At 51.2% G+C, this 21,397-nt stretch overlaps 1 protein-coding gene across 4 annotated transcripts in view; it reads left to right on the top strand.

The window, feature by feature from the left end:
- Positions 1-16,189, top strand: part of relt (RELT TNF receptor) — a 124,471-nt gene extending 108,282 nt beyond the window's left edge. For all 4 annotated transcript variants that reach the window (XM_072477123.1, XM_072477122.1, XM_072477121.1 and 1 more), the window contains one exon: positions 12,494-16,189. In XM_072477123.1, coding sequence (XP_072333224.1) covers positions 12,494-12,505 — 12 coding nt within the window. In that variant the 3' untranslated portion in view covers positions 12,506-16,189. The remainder of the gene's footprint in view (positions 1-12,493) is intronic.
- The last annotated feature ends 5,208 nt before the right edge of the window (positions 16,190-21,397 follow it).

A 21,397-nucleotide genomic window follows, 5' to 3' on the forward strand; every position in this document is an offset into this window, starting at 1 on the left:
TTCCACTGCGCATGCGCGGGAATGCCACGCTCCTGCGCATGCGCCGCCCGGAGATGTCATTTCCGCGCCAGCTGGCGGGGCACCAAAGGCCTTTTCCGCCAGCTGGCGGGGCGGAAATTCGTCTGGCGCCGACATAGCCCCTCAATGTTGGGGCTCGGCCCCCAAAGATGTGGAGCATTCCGCACCTTTGGGGCGGAGCGATGCCCGTCTGATTTGCACCGTTTTGGGCGCCAGTCGGCGGACATCGCGCCGTTTCCGGAGAATTTCGCCCCATATATATAGACAAAGTCAGTGATGCAAGACGATACTTTGAATGCGAGTCTTTGCAGGTAATGAAGTCTTTACAGGTCCAGACGGAGCAACTGGAGAGAGAGATAATCACAGGTTAAAGAAGTATTGACCAATAATGGAATGCAGTCATCAAATTTCCTGAACATCCTGAAATTCCAAGTCGATTAAAAATAACAGAATTTGATGAATTTTGTAGCATGATTTAAAATAATGGAAAGGTAGTAATGGTGAAATGAATGACTCAAGTTCTGGAGCCTAGACTCTGTTTTATGAGATTAGGTTGCTCAAAATGTATTATTTATTACACCAGGTCTGCTGCTGGGGGATTCCTCCTTTCACTGACTATTTTGACCAAAAGGTGGCCAGTGAAAGGAGGAATCACCCAGCAGCAGACCCAACACTCCAGAATACATTAAAATCATCCCCCCACCACTTCCTATTCTGTTGCCAATGCTGAAAGATAGCTACAACTGTGGCCGCAGGCCACTCTTTGGGGGAACTTGCCCTGCATAATGGTAGTCTGGTCACTGTGGCCATTTTTCTTTACAAAATGTTTGAAAGGGTACCTCTGTCTATTGGAGCCCATCTCTCTTTCCCTGACCTCTTAACAGAGGCAGATTAAAATTTATGGGGACCTCTGCTCACCTTCATTTCCGTGCCCCTTGTCCCCCCACTTCACCTCTTACCCCCTCCAACCCCACTCCTCCTCACCCACTGAACACAAAAGCGGCAGCCACAAAAATACACAAATTGATCACCGCTTTTCACTTGTAAAAACATGCCGGGATGAATAACTGCCTTGCTGAATCCAACTTACCACTTGTCAAAATGAAGGTAAAGATGTGAATCTTTTTTTTTTCTCTCTTTTCCCTCCCCTCTCTCTCTCCCCCCACCACCCCCCTCTCTCTCCCCCCACTCACCCCTTCTCTCTCTCCCCCCCCACCCCCCCTCTCTCTCTCCCCCCCCCACCCCCTCTCTCTCCCCCCACTCACCCCCCTCTCTCTCTCCCCCCCCACCCCCCTCTCACTCCCCCCCACTCACCCCCCCTCTCTCTCTCCCCCCCACCCCGCCCCTCTCCCCCCCCACCCCCCTCTCTCCCCCCCACCCCCCCTCTCTCCCCCCACCCCTCCCTCTCTCTCCCCCAACCCCCCTCTCGCTTCCCCCTCACCCCCCTCTCCCTCCCCCCTCTCTCTCCCCCCCACCCCCCCACCCCCTCTCTACCCCCACCCCTCTCCCCCCCACCCCCTCTCTCTCTCCCCCCCACCCCCTCTCTCTCTCCCCCCACCCCCCCTCCCCCCTCTCTCTCCCCCCACTCCCCTCTCTCCCCCCCCACTTTCTCCACCCCACCCCCTCCCTCTCTCTCCCCCCCACCCCCCTCTCTCTCCCCCCCACCCCTCCCTCTCTCTCCCCCCACCCCTCCCTCTCTCTCCCCCCACCCCCCTCTCTCCCCCCCACTTTCTCCACCCCACCCCCTCCCTCTCTCTCCCCCCCACCCCCCTCTCCCTCCCCCCCACCCCCCCTCTCTCTCCCCCCCACCCCTCCCTCTCTCTCCCCCCACCACCCTCTCTCTCCCCCCCACCCCACTCTCTCCCCCCCACCCCCTCTCTCTCTCCCCCCCCACACCCCCTCACTCTCCCCCCACCCCCCTCACTCTCCCCCCACCCCCCTCACTCTCCCCCCAACCCCACCTCTCTCTTCCCCCCACCCCACCTCTCTCCCCCCCACCCCCCTCTCTCTCCCCCCCCACCCACCCCTCTCTCTCCCCCCACCCCTCTCTCTCCCCCCACCCCTCTCTCTCCCCCACCCCCACTCTCTCTCCCCCCCCACACCCCTCTCTCTCCCCCCAACCCCCCTCTCTCCCCCCACCCCCTCTCTCCCCCCCACCCACTCTCTCCCCCCCAGCCCCCTCTCTCTCTCCCCCCCACTCCCCTCGCTATCTCCCCCCACCCCCTCTCTCTCCCCCCAGCCCCCCCTCTCTCTCTCCCCCCACCCCCTCTCTCTCTCCCCCCTCTCTCTCTCCCCCCTCTCTCTTCCCCCCCAACCCCCTCTCTCTCTCTCCACCTCCACTCCCCTCTCTCTCCCCCCCCACCCCCCTCTCTCTCCCCTCCCACCCCCCTCTCTCTCCCCTCACCCCCCTCTCTCTCTCCTCTCCCCCCTCTCTCTCTCCTCTCCCCCCACCCCCTCTCTCCTCCCCACCCCCTCTCTCCCCCCCACCCCCTCTCTCCCCAAACCCCCTCTCTCCCCCCCCACCCCCTCTCTCTCTCTCTCCCCCCACCCCCTTTCGCTCCCCCCCCACCCCCTCTCTCTCCCTCCCCCCCATCCTCTCTCTCCCTCCCCTCCCCCCCACCCTCTCTCTCTCCCTCCCCCCCACCCCCCTCTCTCTCCCTCCCCCCCACCCCCTCTCTCCCCCCACCCCTTCTCTCTCCCTCCCCCCACCCCCCTCTCTCCCCCTCCCCCCCACACCCCTCTCCTCCCCCACCCCCCTACCCCCCTCTCCTACCCCCTACCCCCACCCCTACCCCTGTCTCTCCCTCCCCCTCTCTCCCCCTCTCTCTCCCTCCCCCCTCTCCCCCCACCCTCCTCTCTCTCCCTACCCCTCTCTCCCCGTCCTCTCTCCTTCCCCCCCACCCCCTCTCTCTCTCCCTCCCCCCCACCCCCTCTCTCTCCCCCACCCCCCCTCTCCCCCCCACCCCCCCTCTCTCCCCCCCACCCCCCTCTCTCTCCTCCTTGCTCTCTCCCCCCACCCCCTCTCTCTCTCTCCCCCCAACCCCTCTCTCTCCCCCCCACCCCCTCTCTCTCCCCACACCCACCTTCTCTCTCTCCCCCCCACCCACCTTCTCTCTCTTTCCCCACCCCCTTCTCTCTCTCTCCCCTACCCCCTTCTCTCTCTCTCTCCCCCCCCACCCCCTACTCTCTCTCTCCCTCCCCTTCTCTATCTCTCTCCCCCCCTTCTCTCTCTCTCCCCCCACCCCCCTTCTCTCTCTCTCTCCCCCTACCCCCTTCTCTCTCTCCCCCCTACCCGCCTTCTCTCTCTCTCTCTCCCCCTACCCCCTTCTCTCTCTCTCCCCCCTACCCCTCTTCTCTCTCTCCCCCCTACCCGCCTTCTCTCTCTCTCCCCCCTACCCCCTTCTCTCTCTCTCCCCCCACCCCCTTCTCTCTCTCTCCCCCCTACCCCCTTCTCTCTCTCTCTCCCCCCTACCCCCCTTCTCTCTCCATCCCCCTACCCCCTTCTCTCTCTCTCCCCCTACCCCCTTCTCTCTCTCCCCCCTATCCCCTTCTCTCTCTCTCCCCTACCCCCTTCTCTCTCTCTCCCCCCCTACCCCCTTCTCTCTCTCCCCCCCCCCCACCCCCTTCTCTCTCTCTCCCCCCCATCCCCTCTCTCTCTCTCCCCACCATCCCCCTTCTCTCTCACCCCCCTACCCCCTTCTCTCTCACCCCCCCTTTTCTCTCTCACCCCCCCTTCTCTCACTCACCCCCTCTTCTCTCACTCACAGCCCCCCTTCTCTCACTCTCTCTCTCTCTCTCACACACACACACACACACAGACCGACAGACACACTCACGATAACAGGGGGATGGGACTCCACACGAGGCTGTGGGGAAATCTCTGCCTTTGTTTCTCTCCCTCCATCCGCTTCATTCTCCACAACAAACTCCATCCGCCCACTTACGCCTCATTCGTAAAGATGTGGGGCGAAATTCTCCCCCAACGGCGGGATGTCCGCTGACTGGCGCCAAAGCCGGCGCCAATCAGACGGGCATCGCGCCGGCCCAAAGGTGCGGAAGGCTCCGCATCTTTGGCGGCCTAGCCCCAACATTGAGGGGCTAGGCCGACGCCGGAGGGATTTCCGCCCCGCCAGCTGGCGGAAATGGCGTTTGTTTCCCCGCCAGCTGGCGCGGAAATGCGGCGCATGCGCAGGAGCGTCAGCGGCCGCTGTCAGTTTCCCAGCGCATGCGCGGGAGCGTCAGCGGCCGCTGTCAGTTTTCCGCGCATGCGCAGTGGGGAGAGTCTCTTCCGCCTCTGCCATGGTGGAGGCCGTAGCGGAGGCGGAAGGGAAAGAGTGCCCCCACGGCACAGGCCCGCCCGCGGATTGGTGGGCCCCGATCGCGGGCCAGGCCACCGTGGGGGCACCCCCCGGGATCAGATCGCTCCGCGCCCCCCCCCCCAGGACCCCGGAGCCCGCCCACGCCGCCTGGTCCCGCCGGTAAATACCAGGTTTGATTTACGTCGGCGGGACAGGCAATTCCTGGGCGGGACTTCGGCCCATCCGGGCCGGAGAATCCAGCGGGGGGGTCCCGCCAACCGGCGCAGCCCGATTCCCGCCCCCGCCCAATCTCCGGGAGCGGAGACTTCGGCGGGGGCGGGGGCGGGATTTACGGCGGCCAACGGCCATTCTCCGACCCGGCGGGGGGTCGGAGAATAACGCCCCTGATTCTGATCATGGATTTCAAACAACACTCATTTCCCCCTCACAAACTCTCCCTTCTTGCAATCCAACCCCCTCACGCACGCTCCCTCCTGCCATGCCCTCACTCTCCTTCCCACCCCTCATACTCTTCAATTTTCACTTCGCTCCATGGGCAGCCTGTCTCTCCCATGCTCCGTCCTTGTCATGGCTGCTGCACCTCTCCCTCGCTTCTGGGTGTCACGTGCCTGCTGCTGGCCCTTGGGGGGTCAGGAGTGTCCATTCTGCTGTGGGCACAGGCCTCGGCTTCCCCACGGCACGCCTCTCCCCCATCTCGAGGCCTCGCACATCTGCTGCCAGCTGTTGCTAACCTTCCGGCTCTTCGGTTCTCATCCAAACAGAATCTGATTTTACTCTCCATTTGCTGCTGATAGGCTCACTTTGGGCCTAGCCTATCAGCAGAAAATGCAGTGAGTAATCAACCTCTGATTGGATGCCCAGGCATCGTGTGTTTCATTATAAATCGGCCCTGCCTCTTGATGTGGGAAGGCTTCATATTGGCAGCCAACCAACCATTATTAATTGGACAGTGAGTGTGGCGTCTGTCCATTAGTTGGCTGTTCCTTGGAAAACCCCTTGCTGGGTGATTGTTTCCAATGCAGGGCGCAGTTGGAATCCGCATTTGATACTGGCATCAGGATCCTGACCCCAAAACAAAAATCCTCCCTGGGAAATTACTTACTCCTGAGAGAGAGTGATGTGAAAGTACAGGTTGGTTTGAATACTGATGAGGAAGATGGGGTACGTTTGTTGCACTCCAAAACTACATAGGTCTTCAAATGAAACATGCAACAATTTATTGTAGATGTGCAGTATAATGACACAAGGTCATTGCAGGTCTTTACAAAGGAATGGCTAATCTCGGTTTGAATATTTAGTTCAATGTAGTTTCCTGAATAATAGTTTACGCACTAAATTCTTTCTCTGAAAAGGTAATTTTTTAACTTAAAAGCCCACAACCATTTGCTTTCTGACTGATAATTTTCTATTAAGATAGGTGCTTTTGTCTAGGTCTGAAAATCTTTAAGGATTTTAAGCCATCTTTTTGAGTAGCTTTGGGCCCCACATCGAAGGAAGGATGTGCTGTGGCGTCGGAAGGTGGCAGTTTAACATGGGGCCCTGAACAACAAGAGTTCTTGAAATGCTGTGTGGAAGAGCTCAAAAAGGAAATGAAGAAAGAGCTGTTGGCCCCGATACTACAGGCGATCGAAGGGCTAAAGGAGGAACAAAAGACCCAGGAGCGGGAGCTTCGGGTCGTGAAGGCAAAGGCAGCCGAGAATGAGGACGACATACAGGGCCTGGTGGTGAAGACGGAGACGCATGAGGCACATCAGAAACGATGCGTGGAAAGGTTGGAGGCACTGGAGAACAACGCAAGGAGGAACAACCTGAGGATTCTTGGTCTTCCTGAAGGTGCGGAGGGAGCGGACGTCGGGGCATATGTGAGCACGCTGCTGCACTCGTTAATGGGAGCGGAGGCTCCGGCGGGTCCGTTGGAGGTGGAGGGAGCATACCGAGTGATGGCGCGAGGGCCGAGTGCAGGAGAAATTCCCAGAGCCATAGTGGTGAGATTCCTCCGTTTTAAGGATAGAGAAATGGTCCTTAGATGGGCAAAGAAAACTCGGAGCAGTAAATGGGAGAACGCGGTGATCCGCGTTTATCAAGACTGGAATGCGGAGGTGGCGAGAAGGAGGGCGAGCTTTAATCGGGCCAAGGCGGTGCTTCATAAAAAGAAGATAAAATTTGGAATGCTGCAACCGGCAAGACTGTGGGTCACATATCGAGGGAGGCACCACTACTTTGAGACGGCGGATGAAGCGTGGACTTTTATTGTGGAAGAAAAACTGGAATGAGCGGGTTATTAAAAAGAACGTTTGAACAAAGTGGTGGGGCGAATGTGGGGGGCGAAGAGGGGGGTTAAAAAGGGGGGAAAGAGGAGTTTTATGTACGAATCCTGCGATGTGGTAACTTTTCTCTCTTCCACAGGTGGTGATGGGGGGAGGAGGGGAGGTGGAGGTTGGCCATTGGGGGCGGGGCCAAGGGAGAAGCGCGGGCTTGGTTCCCGCGCTATGATAATCATGGCGGGAATAGAGAAGCAGGAAGGAGGGGGCGTCGCACGGTGCGAGCCGAGGTCACGGGGGGAAGCCGAGGTCGGCCAGAGTTTGCTGACTTCTGGGAGCAACAGGGGGTGGAGTAATTACGCTAGCGGGGGATCTAGCGGGGGGGGGGGGGCGGTGGGAGGGGGGAATTACTGGGTTGCTGCTGCTGGGGAGAGGGGGGAGCTGGTATGGGAGGGGATGGGCGGGGGGGCACCGCCTGGGGGAGATACAGCTGCGTGGGAACCGGGTGAGGAGCTGGAAAAAGGGGATGGCTAATCGACAAGGGGGGGGGGGGTAGGAAGCCCCCCAACCCGGCTGATCACGTGGAACGTGAGAGGGTGAACGGGCCGATAAAGAGGGCACGGGTACTCGCACACCTTAAGAAACTTAAGGCAGATGTGGTTATGTTACAGGAAACGCACCTGAAACTGATAGACCAGGTTAGGCTACGCAAAGGATGGGTGGGGCAGGTGTTCCATTCGGGGCTAGATGCGAAAAACAGGGGGGTGGCTATATTAGTGGGGAAGCGGGTAATGTTCGAGGCAAAGACTATAGTGGCGGATAACGGGGGCAGATACGTGATGGTGAGTGGCAAACTACAGGGGGAGACGGTGGTTTTGGTAAACGTATATGCCCCGAACTGGGATGATGCCAATTTTATGAGGCGGATGCTAGGACGCATTCCGGACCTAGAGATGGGAAAGCTGATAATGGGGGGAGATTTTAATACGGTGTTGGAACCAGGGCTGGATAGGTCGAAGTCCAGGACTGGAAGGAGGCCGGCAGCAGCCAAGGTACTTAAAGATTTTATGGAGCAGATGGGAGGTGTAGACCCGTGGAGATTTAGCAGACCTAGGAGTAAGGAGTTCTCGTTTTTCTCCTATGTCCATAAAGTCTACTCGCGAATAGACTTTTTTGTGCTGGGAAGGGCATTGATCCCGAAGGTGAGGGGAACGGAGTATACGGCTATAGCCATTTCGGATCACGCTCCACACTGGGTAGACTTGGAGATAGGGGAGGAAACAGGAGGGCGCCCACCCTGGAGAATGGACATGGGACTAATGGCAGATGAGGGTGTGTGTCTAAGGGTGAGGGGGTGCATTGAAAAGTACTTGGAACTCAATGATAATGGGGAGGTCCAGGTGGGAGTGGTCTGGGAGGCGTTGAAGGCGGTGGTTAGAGGGGAGCTGATATCAATAAGGGCACATAAAGGGAAGCAGGAGAGTAAGGAATGGGAGCGGTTGCTGCAAGAACTTTTGAGGGTGGACAGACAAAATGCGGAAGCACCGGAGGAGGGACTGTACAGGGAAAGGCAAAGGCTACATGTAGAATTTGACTTGCTGACTACGGGCACTGCAGAGGCACAATGAAGGAAGGCACAGGGTGTACAGTACGAATATGGGGAGAAGGCGAGCAGGTTGCTGGCACACCAATTGAGGAAAAGGGGAGCAGCGAGGGAAATAGGGGGAGTGAGGGATGAGGAAGGAGAGATGGAGCGGGGAGCGGAGAGAGTGAATGGAGTGTTCAAGACATTTTATAAAAAATTATATGAAGCTCAACCCCCGGATGGGAGGGAGAGAATGATGGGCTTCTTGGATCGGCTGGAATTTCCCAAGGTGGAAGAGCAGGAAAGGGTGGGACTGGGAGCACAGATCGAGGTAGAAGAAGTGGTGAAAGGAATTAGGAGCATGCAGGCGGGAAAGGCCCCGGGACCGGATGGATTCCCAGTCGAATTCTATAGAAAATATGTGGACTTGCTCGCCCCGGTATTGACGAGGACCTTTAATGAGGCAAAGGAAAGGGGACAACTGCCCCCGACTATGTCTGAAGCAACGATATCGCTTCTCTTAAAGAAGGAAAAGGACCCGCTACAATGCGGGTCCTATAGACCTATTTCCCTCCTAAATGTAGATGCCAAGATCCTGGCCAAGGTAATGAAATGAGAATAGAGGAATGTGTCCCGGGGGTGGTCCACGAGGACCAAACTGGGTTTGTGAAGGGGAGACAGCTGAACACGAATATACGGAGGCTGTTAGGGGTAATGATGATGGCCCCACCAGAGGGGGAAACGGAGATAGTAGTGGCGATGGATGCCGAGAAAGCATTTGATAGAGTGGAGTGGAATTATTTGTGGGAGGTGTTGAGGAGATTTGGTTTTGGAGAGGGGTATGTTAGATGGGTGCAGCTGTTGTATAGGGCCCCGATGGCGAGCGTGGTCACGAATGGACGGGGATCTGCATATTTTCGGCTCCACAGAGGGACAAGGCAGGGATGCCCTCTGTCCCCATTATTGTTTGCACTGGCGATTGAGCCCCTGGCGAAAACGTTGAGGGGTTCCAAGAAGTGGAGGGGAGTACTTAGAGGAGGAGAAGTACACCGGGTATCTTTGTATGCGGACGATTTGCTACTATACGTGGCAGACCCGGCGGAGGGGATGCCAGAAATAATGCGGATACTTGGGGAGTTTGGGGATTTTTCAGGGTATAAATTGAACATGGGGAAAAGTGAGTTGTTTGTGGTGCATCCAGGGGAGCAGAGTAGAGAAATAGAGGACCTACCGTTGAGAAAGGTAACAAGGGACTTTCGTTACCTGGGGATCCAGATAGCCAAGAATTGGGGCACATTGCATAGGTTAAATTTAACGCGGATTTCAAGAGATGGGCTATGGTATCCCTGTCACTGGCAGGGAGGGTGCAGGCGGTTAAGATGGTGGTCCTCCCGAGATTCCTCTTTGTGTTTCAGTGCCTCCCGGTGGTGATCACGAAGGCTTTTTTTAAAAGGATTGAAAAGAGCATCATGGGTTTTGTGTGGGCCGGGAAGACCCCGAGAGTGAGGAAGGGATTCTTACAGCGTAGCAGGGATAGGGGGGGGGCTGGCACTACCGAGCCTAAGTGAGTATTATTGGGCCGCTAACATTTCAATGGTGAGTAAGTGGATGGGAGAGGAGGAGGGAGCGGCGTGGAAGAGATTAGAGAGGGCGTCCTGTAGGGGGACTAGCCTACAGGCTATGGTGACAGCCCCATTGCCGTTCTCACCGAGGAACTACACCACAAGCCCGGTGGTGGTGGCTACACTGAAGATTTGGGGACAGTGGAGACGGCATAGGGGAAAGACTGGAGCCTTGGGGGGGTCCCCGATAAGAAACAACCATAGGTTTGCCCCGGGGGGAATGGATGGGGGATATGGAATGTGGCAAAGAGCAGGAACAACGCAACTGAAAGATCTGTTTGTGGGTGGGAAGTTCGCGAGTCTGGGAGCGCTGACCGAGAAATATGGGTTGCCCCAAGGGAATGCATTCAGGTATATGCAACTGAGGGCTTTTGCGAGGCAACAGGTGAGGGAATTCCCGCAGCTCCCGACACAAGAGGTGCAGGACAGAGTGATCTCAAAGACATGGGTGGGGGATGGTAAGGTGTCAGATATATATAGGGAAATGAGGGACGAAGGGGAGACTATGGTAGGTGAACTAAAAGGGAAATGGGAAGAAGAGCTGGGGGAGGAGATCGAGGAGGGGCTGTGGGCAGATGCCCTAAGCAGGGTAAACTCGTCGTCCTCGTGTGCCAGGCTAAGCCTGATTCAGTTTAAGGTATTACACAGGGCGCATATGACTGGAGCACGGCTCAGTAAATTTTTTGGGGTGGAGGATAGGTGTGCGAGGTGCTCGAGAAGCCCAGCGAATCATACCCATATGTTTTGGTCATGCCCGGCCCTACAGGGGTTTTGGATGGGGGTGACAAAGGTGCTTTCAAAAGTAGTGGGGGTCCGGGTCGAACCAAGCTGAGGGTTGGCTATATTTGGGGTTGCACAAGAGCCAGGAGTGCAGGAGGCGAGAGAGGCCGATGTATTGGCCTTTGCGTCCCTAGTAGCCCGGCGCAGGATATTGTTAATGTGGAAAGAAGCCAAGCCCCCGGGGGTGGAGACCTGGATAAATGACATGGCAGGGTTTATAAAGCTAGAGCGGATTAAGTTCATTCTAAGGGGGTCGGCTCAAGGGTTCACCAGGCGGTGGCAACCGTTCGTCGAATACCTCGCAGAAAGATAGATGGAATGGAAAAAAGAAGGCAGCAGCAGCAGCCCAGGATCGGGGGGGGGGGGGGGGGGGGAGGAGGAACCAGAAGGACTCTCAGGGTTGTTAATATATACTGTATAATATGTATAGGTCGTTGCGACAGATAATTATATATTGGACTGTTAAATTATATTTTTGGAGAGTGTTACTTGTGATAAGGCAGTTGCCAATTAGGGCTAGTTTTCATTTTTGTTATTTATTATTTATTCATTTTTTGTTTATAAAATAGGTCATTGTTATTTGTGTTGTTATAATATTGTGTAAAGGATGCACAATGTACTGTGTTGGTTGACCAAAAATTTTCAATAAAATATTTATATTAAAAAAAAAGGAAGGATGTGCTGGCCTTGGAAGGGGTCCAGAGGAGATTCACAAGAATGATCCCTGGAATGAAGAGCTTGTCATATGAGGAACGATTGAGGACTCTGGGTCTGTACTTGTTGGGGTTTAGATGGGTGAAGGGGAATCTTATTGAAACTTACAGGATGCTGCGAGGCCTGGACAGAGTGGACGTGGAGAGGATGTTTCCACTTGTAGGAAAACCAGAAGCAGAGGACACCACAACCTCAGACTAAAGGGAGGAACCTTTAAAACAGAGATAAGGAGGAATTTCTTCAGCCAGAGGGTGGTGAATCTGTGGAACTCATTGCCGCAAAAGGCTGTGGAGACCAAATCACTGAGTGTCTTTCAGACAGCGATAATAATAATAATCTTTATTGTCACAAGTAGGCTTGCATTAACATTGCAATGAAGTTACTGTGAAAAGCCCCTCGTCGCCACACTCTGGCGCCTGTTTGGGTACACTGAGGGAGAATTCAGAATGTCCAATTCATCTAACAAGCTCGTTTTTCGGGACTTATGGGAGGAAACCGGAGCACCCGGAGAAAACCCATGCAGACACAGGGAGAACGCGCAGACTCCGCATAGACAGTGATCCAAGCCGGGAATCGAACCTGGGCCCTGGCGATATGAAGCAACAGTGCTAACCACTGTGCTACCGTGCTGTCCAGTCGATAGGTTTGTGATTAATAAGGGGCTATGGGGTAATGTAGAGAAGACAGGAGAAAGATGAGAAAAATATCAGCCATGATTGAAAGGTGGAGCAGACTCAATGGGCTGAGTAGCCTAATTCGGCTCCTATGTCTTTTGATCTTATAAACCAATCTAGTAGAAGGCGATGGTTGGCGATGCCCTCTTAGGTGCCTGGAGGAGAGTACCTAAAGGAAAGGGCAATGTGTTGAGTAGTGGAAGTGGATTGTATTTAAGGATTTTTACACTAAATAATTGTCGCTCAGCATTGTGTTGTGGTACTTCTATCAAACCAGCTTGGCAGGAAGCTACCCAAGTTTAATTCAAAAGACAGAAATAGCAGCCTCCACAGCTTCAGCAGACCACCAATCTAACCCCATCTCAGAACGGCAGACAATATGGCGTAGGCCATCCAGCCAATTTAAAGGGGATCTGATCCCTAAACCAGAGATAATAAACCACTAAGATACGTATCACAGTCTGAAAGAGATGCTGTTGTCGATCACGTCCGAAAATTCCATTGTTTTTCTTTTAAATAGGTTGGTGACTGAGTTTGTTGAAGGTCATGAGGAGATCCGGAAGCTGCTCACCGGGTGAGTCAACGCAAAGGGCGAGGAGCACAAGTCCAGTTCAAAGATCATTTAAGGAGGAAAAAAAAACGCCTCCCAAATATTCTAGATTATCTGTGGCAAAGTAAGAAGTGGGATCTACCCGAATGCAGACTGGGAAATTGCACAAAGTCCGGTGTGAAAAACGAGCCAAGTTCATTTTTAAAGTTGAATCTCAAAGAACAAGCTCTGTTGACAGCTGAAATATACATCCTCTGAAATGGCTACACGCTACCCTGTTACTTTACATTCTGTCGTATGTTGTTTTAAACTCTTAACCCGAAAACTGCATCCAAAGCTGGTAGTTCCTCAAAATGTCCTTTACGGGCATTCCCTATCTTGGAAGATCCACGTTTCTGACAAAAGTTGCATGTTCTCCTGTTGATTAAAAAAAATATATTGCATCTTGCAGACAAGCAGAGCCCTCTTGTGGAACTGAAAGAAGAAACCTCTTGTCTTGGAGAACCACTGCAATTTTCAGCCACACAAAGCAAACAAAAACAGGGTTTGCTATTTCTTTAAACCTACACACACTAATGGCAGTAATGAGGAACTACATGACATGTAGTCAATTCTGGTATTTTTTTAAAGATGTATTTTAATTTGGCAACAAGCACACAATGATGGGCAGACTGTTCTGAACTTTCACAGTAAGAATTCAACCCGTGTTTAACAGGAAAGTCAACATTGACTCATTTCTGCATTTTTTTTTAAATAAAAAGGACGATTTTGAAACCATCTCAAAGTTTTACATAATTCATAGAACAAGCAGCATGGATATTGTCCCTGCAAAAGCTGAACTTTTCTAGGATAGGGTGGTAAACTGAGTCAGGTTAACCGGAAGGGGTTAAAAGTATTACAGCCAAAGCCAGCACCATTCGGAACTTGAAAAGGAAATCTTCTAAATTGGTCAAAATGGACAATACAGCTTTCTCTACTTCCCAATCGTTGTAATATTGGAAAGCGTTTTAATGGCCGGAAATCTGCGGCCATTGAGATTCTCGGTTTCCGCCGGCAACGCATCCTCGCCCATGGGTTCCCGGCGATGTTGGGGGGCTTCAATGGGAAATCCCATTGACAAGCGGCGGGAGTAGACAATCCCACCGTCAGCGAACGGCGCACGGCCGAGAAACGCGCGGCTGGGGTCCCGGAGAATCCAGCCCATTGTGTCAGAAGCATTCATTTAGCTTTTAACGGTATAATGAAAGAATGCATTGCAGCAACCTTCACAAGTAGATTGCTGCTGTATAACCTTACCTCAGATTTAATTTTCCCCTTTTTTTAAACTGGAAGGGGTTGGTGTTTAATGATTTTTAACTTGGATTTTGTGTATTAGCAGCACACACACTTCTCCTTCGCTAATTCACTGCTCGTTGTCAGAGTGTGACTTCTGCCGAGTGCTACAACAGCTGTGTTGCCTCAAACAGAACCTGGCATTTCAAGAAGTGCGGATACGCAATCTGTTTTAACATGTAGAATTAATTGCCGTTGAATTCATTGTCTTCACTACAAATGCCAGCTTCTGAGAAGGGGATAGAAGACAGCGTGGCTTTTCCATTCTGGTAGAGAAGCATGTATCTGCATTGCCTGCAATGGCAGCCATGATCTTTTGGTTTATCCCTTTATACTATCAATGTCATTGTGTATATTGAGGTAATTGAGCAGATGGAGCAAAACCTTGCTGGGAAGAGTGAACGTGAAGTGTTTGCCTGCATTTTGTGTGTTGCGAAGCGGCGTTAGCCGGAGGGTTCATTCACTAGCCTCACGCATGGAAGAGCAGCCCACGAGGTAACACCCAGAGTTGGAATGATATTGGGGTGTTGTTTCATTAGCTTGTGGTTCCATGTCTGACACGAGGAGGTTCCAGCCAGAAATGCAGACATTACCCGCCTGTCACGAGCTCCGAGCTGTGAGGAGATAATTGTGATGGCTACATCACCAGCCCAAAACAGGAATTATGACACAAACATGCTATTAAAAGTAGAATTTTATTACAGCCCTGAGTAACTGGAAGTGGAATTGGGTGGATCCCTCGGCACTTTAATGGGATTGTTTCCTCTGATTCCAGGCAGTTGTGTCAGTGATGCAGACGCAACAATTCTGTCTTCTTAAAAGAACATTTCAGTTTTTATTATAACGATAACTGTTGAGTGAAATGCTGACAAAACGTCCTTTTCAAAATTGAGAATAAAAAACTGACCCACAGCATCCCATAAAGATTGTTGCACCTGACTTGCATTTTTTAACCATCTTTAGATTTATAAAGTAGGTCCAAGGTTATGGGGAAGCACAGACATTTTGAGAATTGGGCATTTTTCAAAAATGCAATAAATTCAGCTGACTGAATAATCAGTTGAGACAACGGAAGTATTACTGAAAGCTGTATTGTATTATATCCCAACACACCCATTACTAGAAACCTGGGTTCCACTGGCATTATCTTATAAAATGGCTTCCTCTGCCGAAACCACGGAGTGCTACCTTGGATTGCAGGGATGGGGATGGGGGGAGTTGATTTTCTGATGCAGCTTTGCTGGCCCTACCCCCTGCAGTGCGAGCCATTCCTGTCCCTAGATATGGGGTAGGTGGGCCCTCAACCCTTCTGTACTAGCCATACTTTCAAAGTTGTTTCTCCAAGACCATCGGTGTTATGGATACCATCCTGCAATCTAGCTGGAGTGGCTTCTGCAGCCCCAGCATATTACAGAATTGGTCCTACAATTTCATATACCCAGTAAAGATGGGATTCAAAGCATGACTTCTGCACCGGAGATTTGACAAAGACCACTGCCCGAAGCTCATTCTAAGCAACTAGCTTGGTTCTGGGTAAAGCAAAAAGACTGAACCAAGCATTTGTCTTTCTAATTGCAAATCAGCATTAGAGAAAAGATAAATCCATTTTTAAAAATCCATTCGAGTCAGAATATAAGACCATCATTAATGTGTTTATCTGAGTATTTAAAGAGGGAATCTGTCAGGTGTAACACAGAGTGCAACTCCTGATTTTGTCCCCTTCTCAAAACCTGTTTACAGCATTTTAATTCTGGGTGAAAACTAGTTTACATATTGCTGCTTTTTACATTTGTTTTGACAATCATTTTGCCGTTGACTTAATTTATTCCTTGTCTTGTACCTTTATTTGGACTTTCTGTAAAGTTTTGAAAAGTATAGTGAATGCACTGATTAAAAACCATCCTTGTGTAACATTTTGTATTTATTTGTGGTTGGTTATGTTTCAGGATTTTTATTGTATGGTTCTTTCAATAAACTAAAATTTGTCACTTGGTTACATGGTGATTAGTATGACAGCAAAATACCGCAGATGTCGGAACTCTGAAATGAAAACAAAGAATGCCGGGAATACTCACCAGGACTGGCAGCGGCTGTGGAGGGGCAACAGTTAACATTTTAACTTGAATGTGACTTATTGTCAGTTTTCATCTGTTTCTCTTTCCACAGATGCTGCCAGTCCTGCGGAGTATTCCTAACACTTATTGCGCAGTGATTAATTTTAAGTTTGCGCTTAACTTTTTTCTAACAAAATATTGTGAAGTATTTTCTCCATGTGGGTTTGTTCAAAGTGATTCTTTCGTGAATTTAGTATGAATTAAAATGCTAACAACCAAATACATTGTTAAAATTCAATTTATTCAATCAATGCTGGATTTAATCTGACACAGTTTATTGGAGAAGACAAAAACAGCTCAGAACTTCTCGCACCTTGACTTTCAGAATTGCAGCACTAATATAAGTTGCAAACAGATTCATGCAAGTAACAACGACCATGTCCAACAAGAGAGAATCTAACCATTGTCCATTCTCATTCAATGGCATTACAAACACTGAATCCCCCACTATCAACATTCTAGGGGTTACCACTGACCAGAAACTGAACTGGACCAGCCATATAAACACTGTGGCTACAAGAGCAGATCAGAGGGTAGGAATCCTGCAGCGAGTAACTCACCTCCAGACTCCCAAACCCTGTCCACCATCTACAAGGTACAGGTCAGGAGTGTAATGGAATATTCTCCACTTGCCTGAATGAGTGCAGCTTCAAAAACACTCCAGAAACAACACCATCCGGACAAAGCAGCCTGCTTGATTGGCACCCCTTCCACAAGCATTTACTCCCTCCACCACTGACGCACAGTAGCAGTAGTGTGCACCATCTACAAGATGCACTGCAGGAACTCACCAAGGCTCTTTAAGCAACACCTTCCAAACCCATGACACCACCAACTAGAAGGACAAGGGCAGCAGATACTTGGAAACCCCAGCACCTGGAGATGCCCCTCCAAGTCACTCACCACCCTGACTTGGAAATATATCGCCCTTCCTTCACTGTCGCTGGATCAAAATTCTGGAACTCCCTCCCTAACAGCATTGTGGGTGTACCTCCACCTCATGGTCTATGGCAGTTCAAGAAGGCCAGCTCACCACCACCTTCTCAAGGGCACTTAGGGATGGGCAGCAAATGCTGGCCTAGCCAGCAATGCCCACATCCTGTAAATGAATTTGAAAAAAAGACAGTCATGAGGGAACTGATGGTGAAGCTCCACTCAAGTCAAACAATTGACTTTCTGAACAGAGGAGAAACGGATAGTGCAGAGCTTCCCTAAACTAAGCGATAGTTTGATTTACGTGTTGGAACTCCGCTGCCTACCTCCTCTCCCTATCATTTACTCTTTACCCATGGTCACCTGATCCACCAATATACATTGATGTTTGTTGATGACTATTGGTGACTGTTCCACACCAGGATAATGTTCTACATGTCTCACCCATTGCGACACTGCGACCAGATCAACCACTGGAATATCGTGGGCGCTTAGAGGAGTCGATACGGGAGTGAGGGAGTTTCCACAGTCAGATAGAAAGCAGTTGGGTTAAAGCTCCTGAGGAGCATTGTTCATGCCAAGAGCCCTGTCTAAACTACCCTCAGTAAATTACCCACCCAGTTATTTGGAGAGTCATTCAATATGGGTACCATGGTGATTAGTATGACAGCAAAATACCGCAGATGTCGGAACTCTGAAATGAAAACAAAGAATGCCGGGAATACTCAACAGGAGTGATTAAAAATTATTACATTTTTATTTAATCATTAAAAATATTTAATGATTAAAAGATTAAACAGTGTTAGTATCGCAGTGTAGAACTGGGTTCACGGTTTAAAACTTTAAAAGAATATGGTTTGACTACAACAGACAGACACCAAAGAGTGTGGCAATACTTCAATCACGAACAACACCACTTATTTCGTTCTCAATTTGTACAGAGACGTTTTAGAGATTTTAAAATTACCATCGGAATGGCTAGGAGGATAAACATTCCTGGTACTTACAGAGGCACAAACTGGTGCGCCATATACTGAGAAAAAGATTAAAACAACATGGTTCAAACATACTGTACCCAAACCAAACTTAATGTTGCAGGTATTCTGGTGTAAACCTGCTGCTGTAGTAAAGCCTAAGAAACCAGGCCGCCCTTGTGCTGTGTGTACATTCTTTAAAACAGAAAATTGGAATAACCTCTGAAGATCAGAGGAGAAACAAAAAACTATTTTAAATATGTGTAGCCACTTCGCATACCATTCTGAACAGTCTTTTACTGTTGAGTTCAAAAGATCTCTATAATGTCGGGCACGATTTAACCAAACCGTTTCTAAGTGTGGGAGTAATATACCATCAATGACCACGAGACAAAATGGTGAAACTATTGAGGCCTTATTGCACTAGGTGTTGAGCCTCCTGCAGCTGGATCCAGAATGGAAGCAGCGCAGGAGAGCGTACACTTTTATACAGCACCTGCTGGGAGGAGCCAGAAGGCTGGGATTTACTGTGGTACCTGTAGTACAGTGGCAGTACCGTAATACACATAGTGTGTGACCAGTGGTGCTTACCACAGGGAGCGAACGGGAACTGCAGCAAGCTTCCTGGATCAGCATGAGGAGTGTGACCAGGAGGACTGGCACCCAGTGCCGTAAGAAGATCAATGACCTCCCGGACCAGGCCACAGGGGTGAGTTGTCAGCGGACCCCCGACCCCCCGCCACGAGTATGTCCTGAACCACCCCACCCCAGCATTGTTCCGTGCCCCAGTCCACACATGTCCGGCTGTGCTGCACACGCACCCCGCCCCCCCCCCCCCCCCCCCCCAGCCATACTCCTAATTTTCCCACCCTACCCCCTATACTGGTGTTCCCCCCCCCCCACCATCGCACATTACCCTGCCCCCCCCGATAACCCACTCACCCCCGCGATGAACAACACATGCAGCTAACAATGCCCCTGTGTGTCCCTGCAGAAGTTGGCCCACAACAGACAGGAGGGGACCCAGACAGGTGGCAGGGTGTCAGACATCAGAGTCCTCACCCACTATGGGAACGGGTCCTGGAGGTCGCGGCGGTGTCTAAGGACAGATCTGTAACTGACATAGAGGTTGCCGTAAGGTGAAGCTCCACTGGCTCCCACCCAGATGACCTGACACACGCGAGTTGTTAATGCCATACAGGCTGACCCATTCCTCCCACTGACCACATGTCCATTCTCCCGCAGATCTCCATCCGACGGTGCTGGCCCATCTGGGTGGTTCCCGCCCGCCGCCTTTCACGAGAACACCTCGGGGGAGAGCTCCATCGAAGCATCTGGACCTGGAAAAATTCATCAACTTCGCTTCCAGTTTCCACCCCTCCATCACTTTCACCTGGTCCATCTCAGACACTTCCCTTCCCTTCCTTGATCTTTCTGTCTCCATTTCCGGCAATAGGCTATCCACTAATACCCACTACAAGCCCACTGACTCCCACAGCTATTTGGACAATAGCTCTTCGCACCCTGTAAGGACTCCATCCCTTTCTCTCAATTCCTTCGCCTCCACCGCATTTGTTTCGATTATGCCACTTTCCACAATGGTGCTTCGAAAATGTGTTCCTTCTTCCTCAACCGTGATTTCCCACCTACAGTTGTGGACAGGGCCCTCAACAGTGTGCGGTCCATCTCCCGCGCCACTACCCTCGCCCCCTCCACTCCCTCCCAGAACAAGGAGAGAATCCCCCTCATTCTCACATTTCATCCCACCAGCCTCCGTATATCCTCCGCCATTTTCACCAACTCCAGAGTGATGCCACCACCAAACACATCTTCCCTTCATTCCCTCTGTCAGCATTCCACAGAGACCGTTCACTCCGAGACAATCTAGTCCACTCCTCCACCATACCTAGTACCTCTCCCATCACCCATAGCACCTTCCCATGCAATCGCAGAAGGTGTAACACCTGCCCCGTTACCTCTTCCATGCTTAACACCTCAGGCCCAAAACATTCATTCCATGTTAAGTAGCGTTTCACTTGCATCTCTTCCAATTTGGTCTACTGCATTCGCTGCTCCCAATGTGGTCTCCTCTATGTCAGAGAGACCAAACGCAGACTGGGTGATCGCTTTGCTGAGCATCTTCGGTCTGTGCGCATTCAGGACCCTGACCTTCCTGTTGCTTGCCATTTTAACAAAAGACCCTGCTTCCATGCCCACATGTCTATTCTTGGTCTGCTGCAATGTTCCAGTGAAGCTCAACGCAGACTGGAGGAACAACATCTCATCTTCCGGTTAGGCACGCTACAGCCTTCCGGCCTGAGCATCGAATTCAACAACTTCAGATGACAGCTCTACCCCACCTCGACCCATTTGTTTTCATCCCATCTCATTTTAACTGTCTTTTACCATTTCTTTCTTTCTTAATATATATTTAATTCCCCCCCCCCCCCCCCAATCTTAACCACCTTTCCTTCACCTTTCTCCTCTTTGCTTCCCCTTCCCACACATCTACAGTTCATCCTCTGATATTAGTTTCCCTGCTGTTTGACCTTTCACATCTTTTGTCCTCTCTGGGGACTGCCATTAACACTCTTTCCCCTTGGTTTCTGTGGCCATTAGCACCTGGGTTCCCTGGGTTTCTGTGGCTATGACTCATCTTTCATTCTCACTCCACAGTATAAATATTTCCCACTTTCTCTGTCTGTTAGCTTTGACAAAGAGTTATTGGATTCGAAACGTTAGCTCTTTTCTCTCCCTACAGATGCTGCCAGACCTGTTGAGATTTTCCAGGATTTTCTCTTTCATTCCATCGAAGCATCACAGCTTTCAACCCCACCCTCCACTGGCACATAGACACATACTTTGGTGGGCAAGAGTGGTGGACAGGCTTCTGGGGCACATTCTGGTGAGCACCACACAGACGCAGATGCACATCAGGTGGAGGCAGGAACGTCCAGGCGAGACAACAGTCGAAATCTGCTGGGTTCCAACACCCAGCTGGGTCCCAGCTGTTAGACGTTTAGCTGCTGTTGTATAAAGAGTCAAAGGTTCTGCTCCTTTTCACAAACACCTTTATTTCACTCGAACAGACTCTGCACAAAACTCTATCTTCACATCACCTGACACAAATGACACCTGAAGCCCCTTTGCATATCAGTGTCAATTGTTGGATACTTAACATAAATGAGACAAGAAATTGGAATGTCTCTCAACCCATTACTTTTTTAAAAAACAATTTTAATGAGATATTTTTTGGCATTACAAACAACAACAGTATAAAAACAGTGTACAAAGAACAATAAACACAGTGCAAACACCGACACCCATCCCTCCAAGACCCGCCTAGCTAACCCCCTATTCTACGCTACCCTAGCCCCCCCTGCGAACAATTAATTCTCTGCAAAGAAGTCAATGAATGGTTGCCACCTCCGGACGAACCTAACACTGACCCTCTGAAGGCGAACTTAATCTTCTCCAGGCCGAGAAAGCTCGCCATGTCAGTTAACCAGGCCTCCGACTTC

This window comes from Scyliorhinus torazame, chromosome 15, assembly GCF_047496885.1.
Source record: "Scyliorhinus torazame isolate Kashiwa2021f chromosome 15, sScyTor2.1, whole genome shotgun sequence".
Taxonomy (NCBI): domain Eukaryota; kingdom Metazoa; phylum Chordata; class Chondrichthyes; order Carcharhiniformes; family Scyliorhinidae; genus Scyliorhinus; species Scyliorhinus torazame.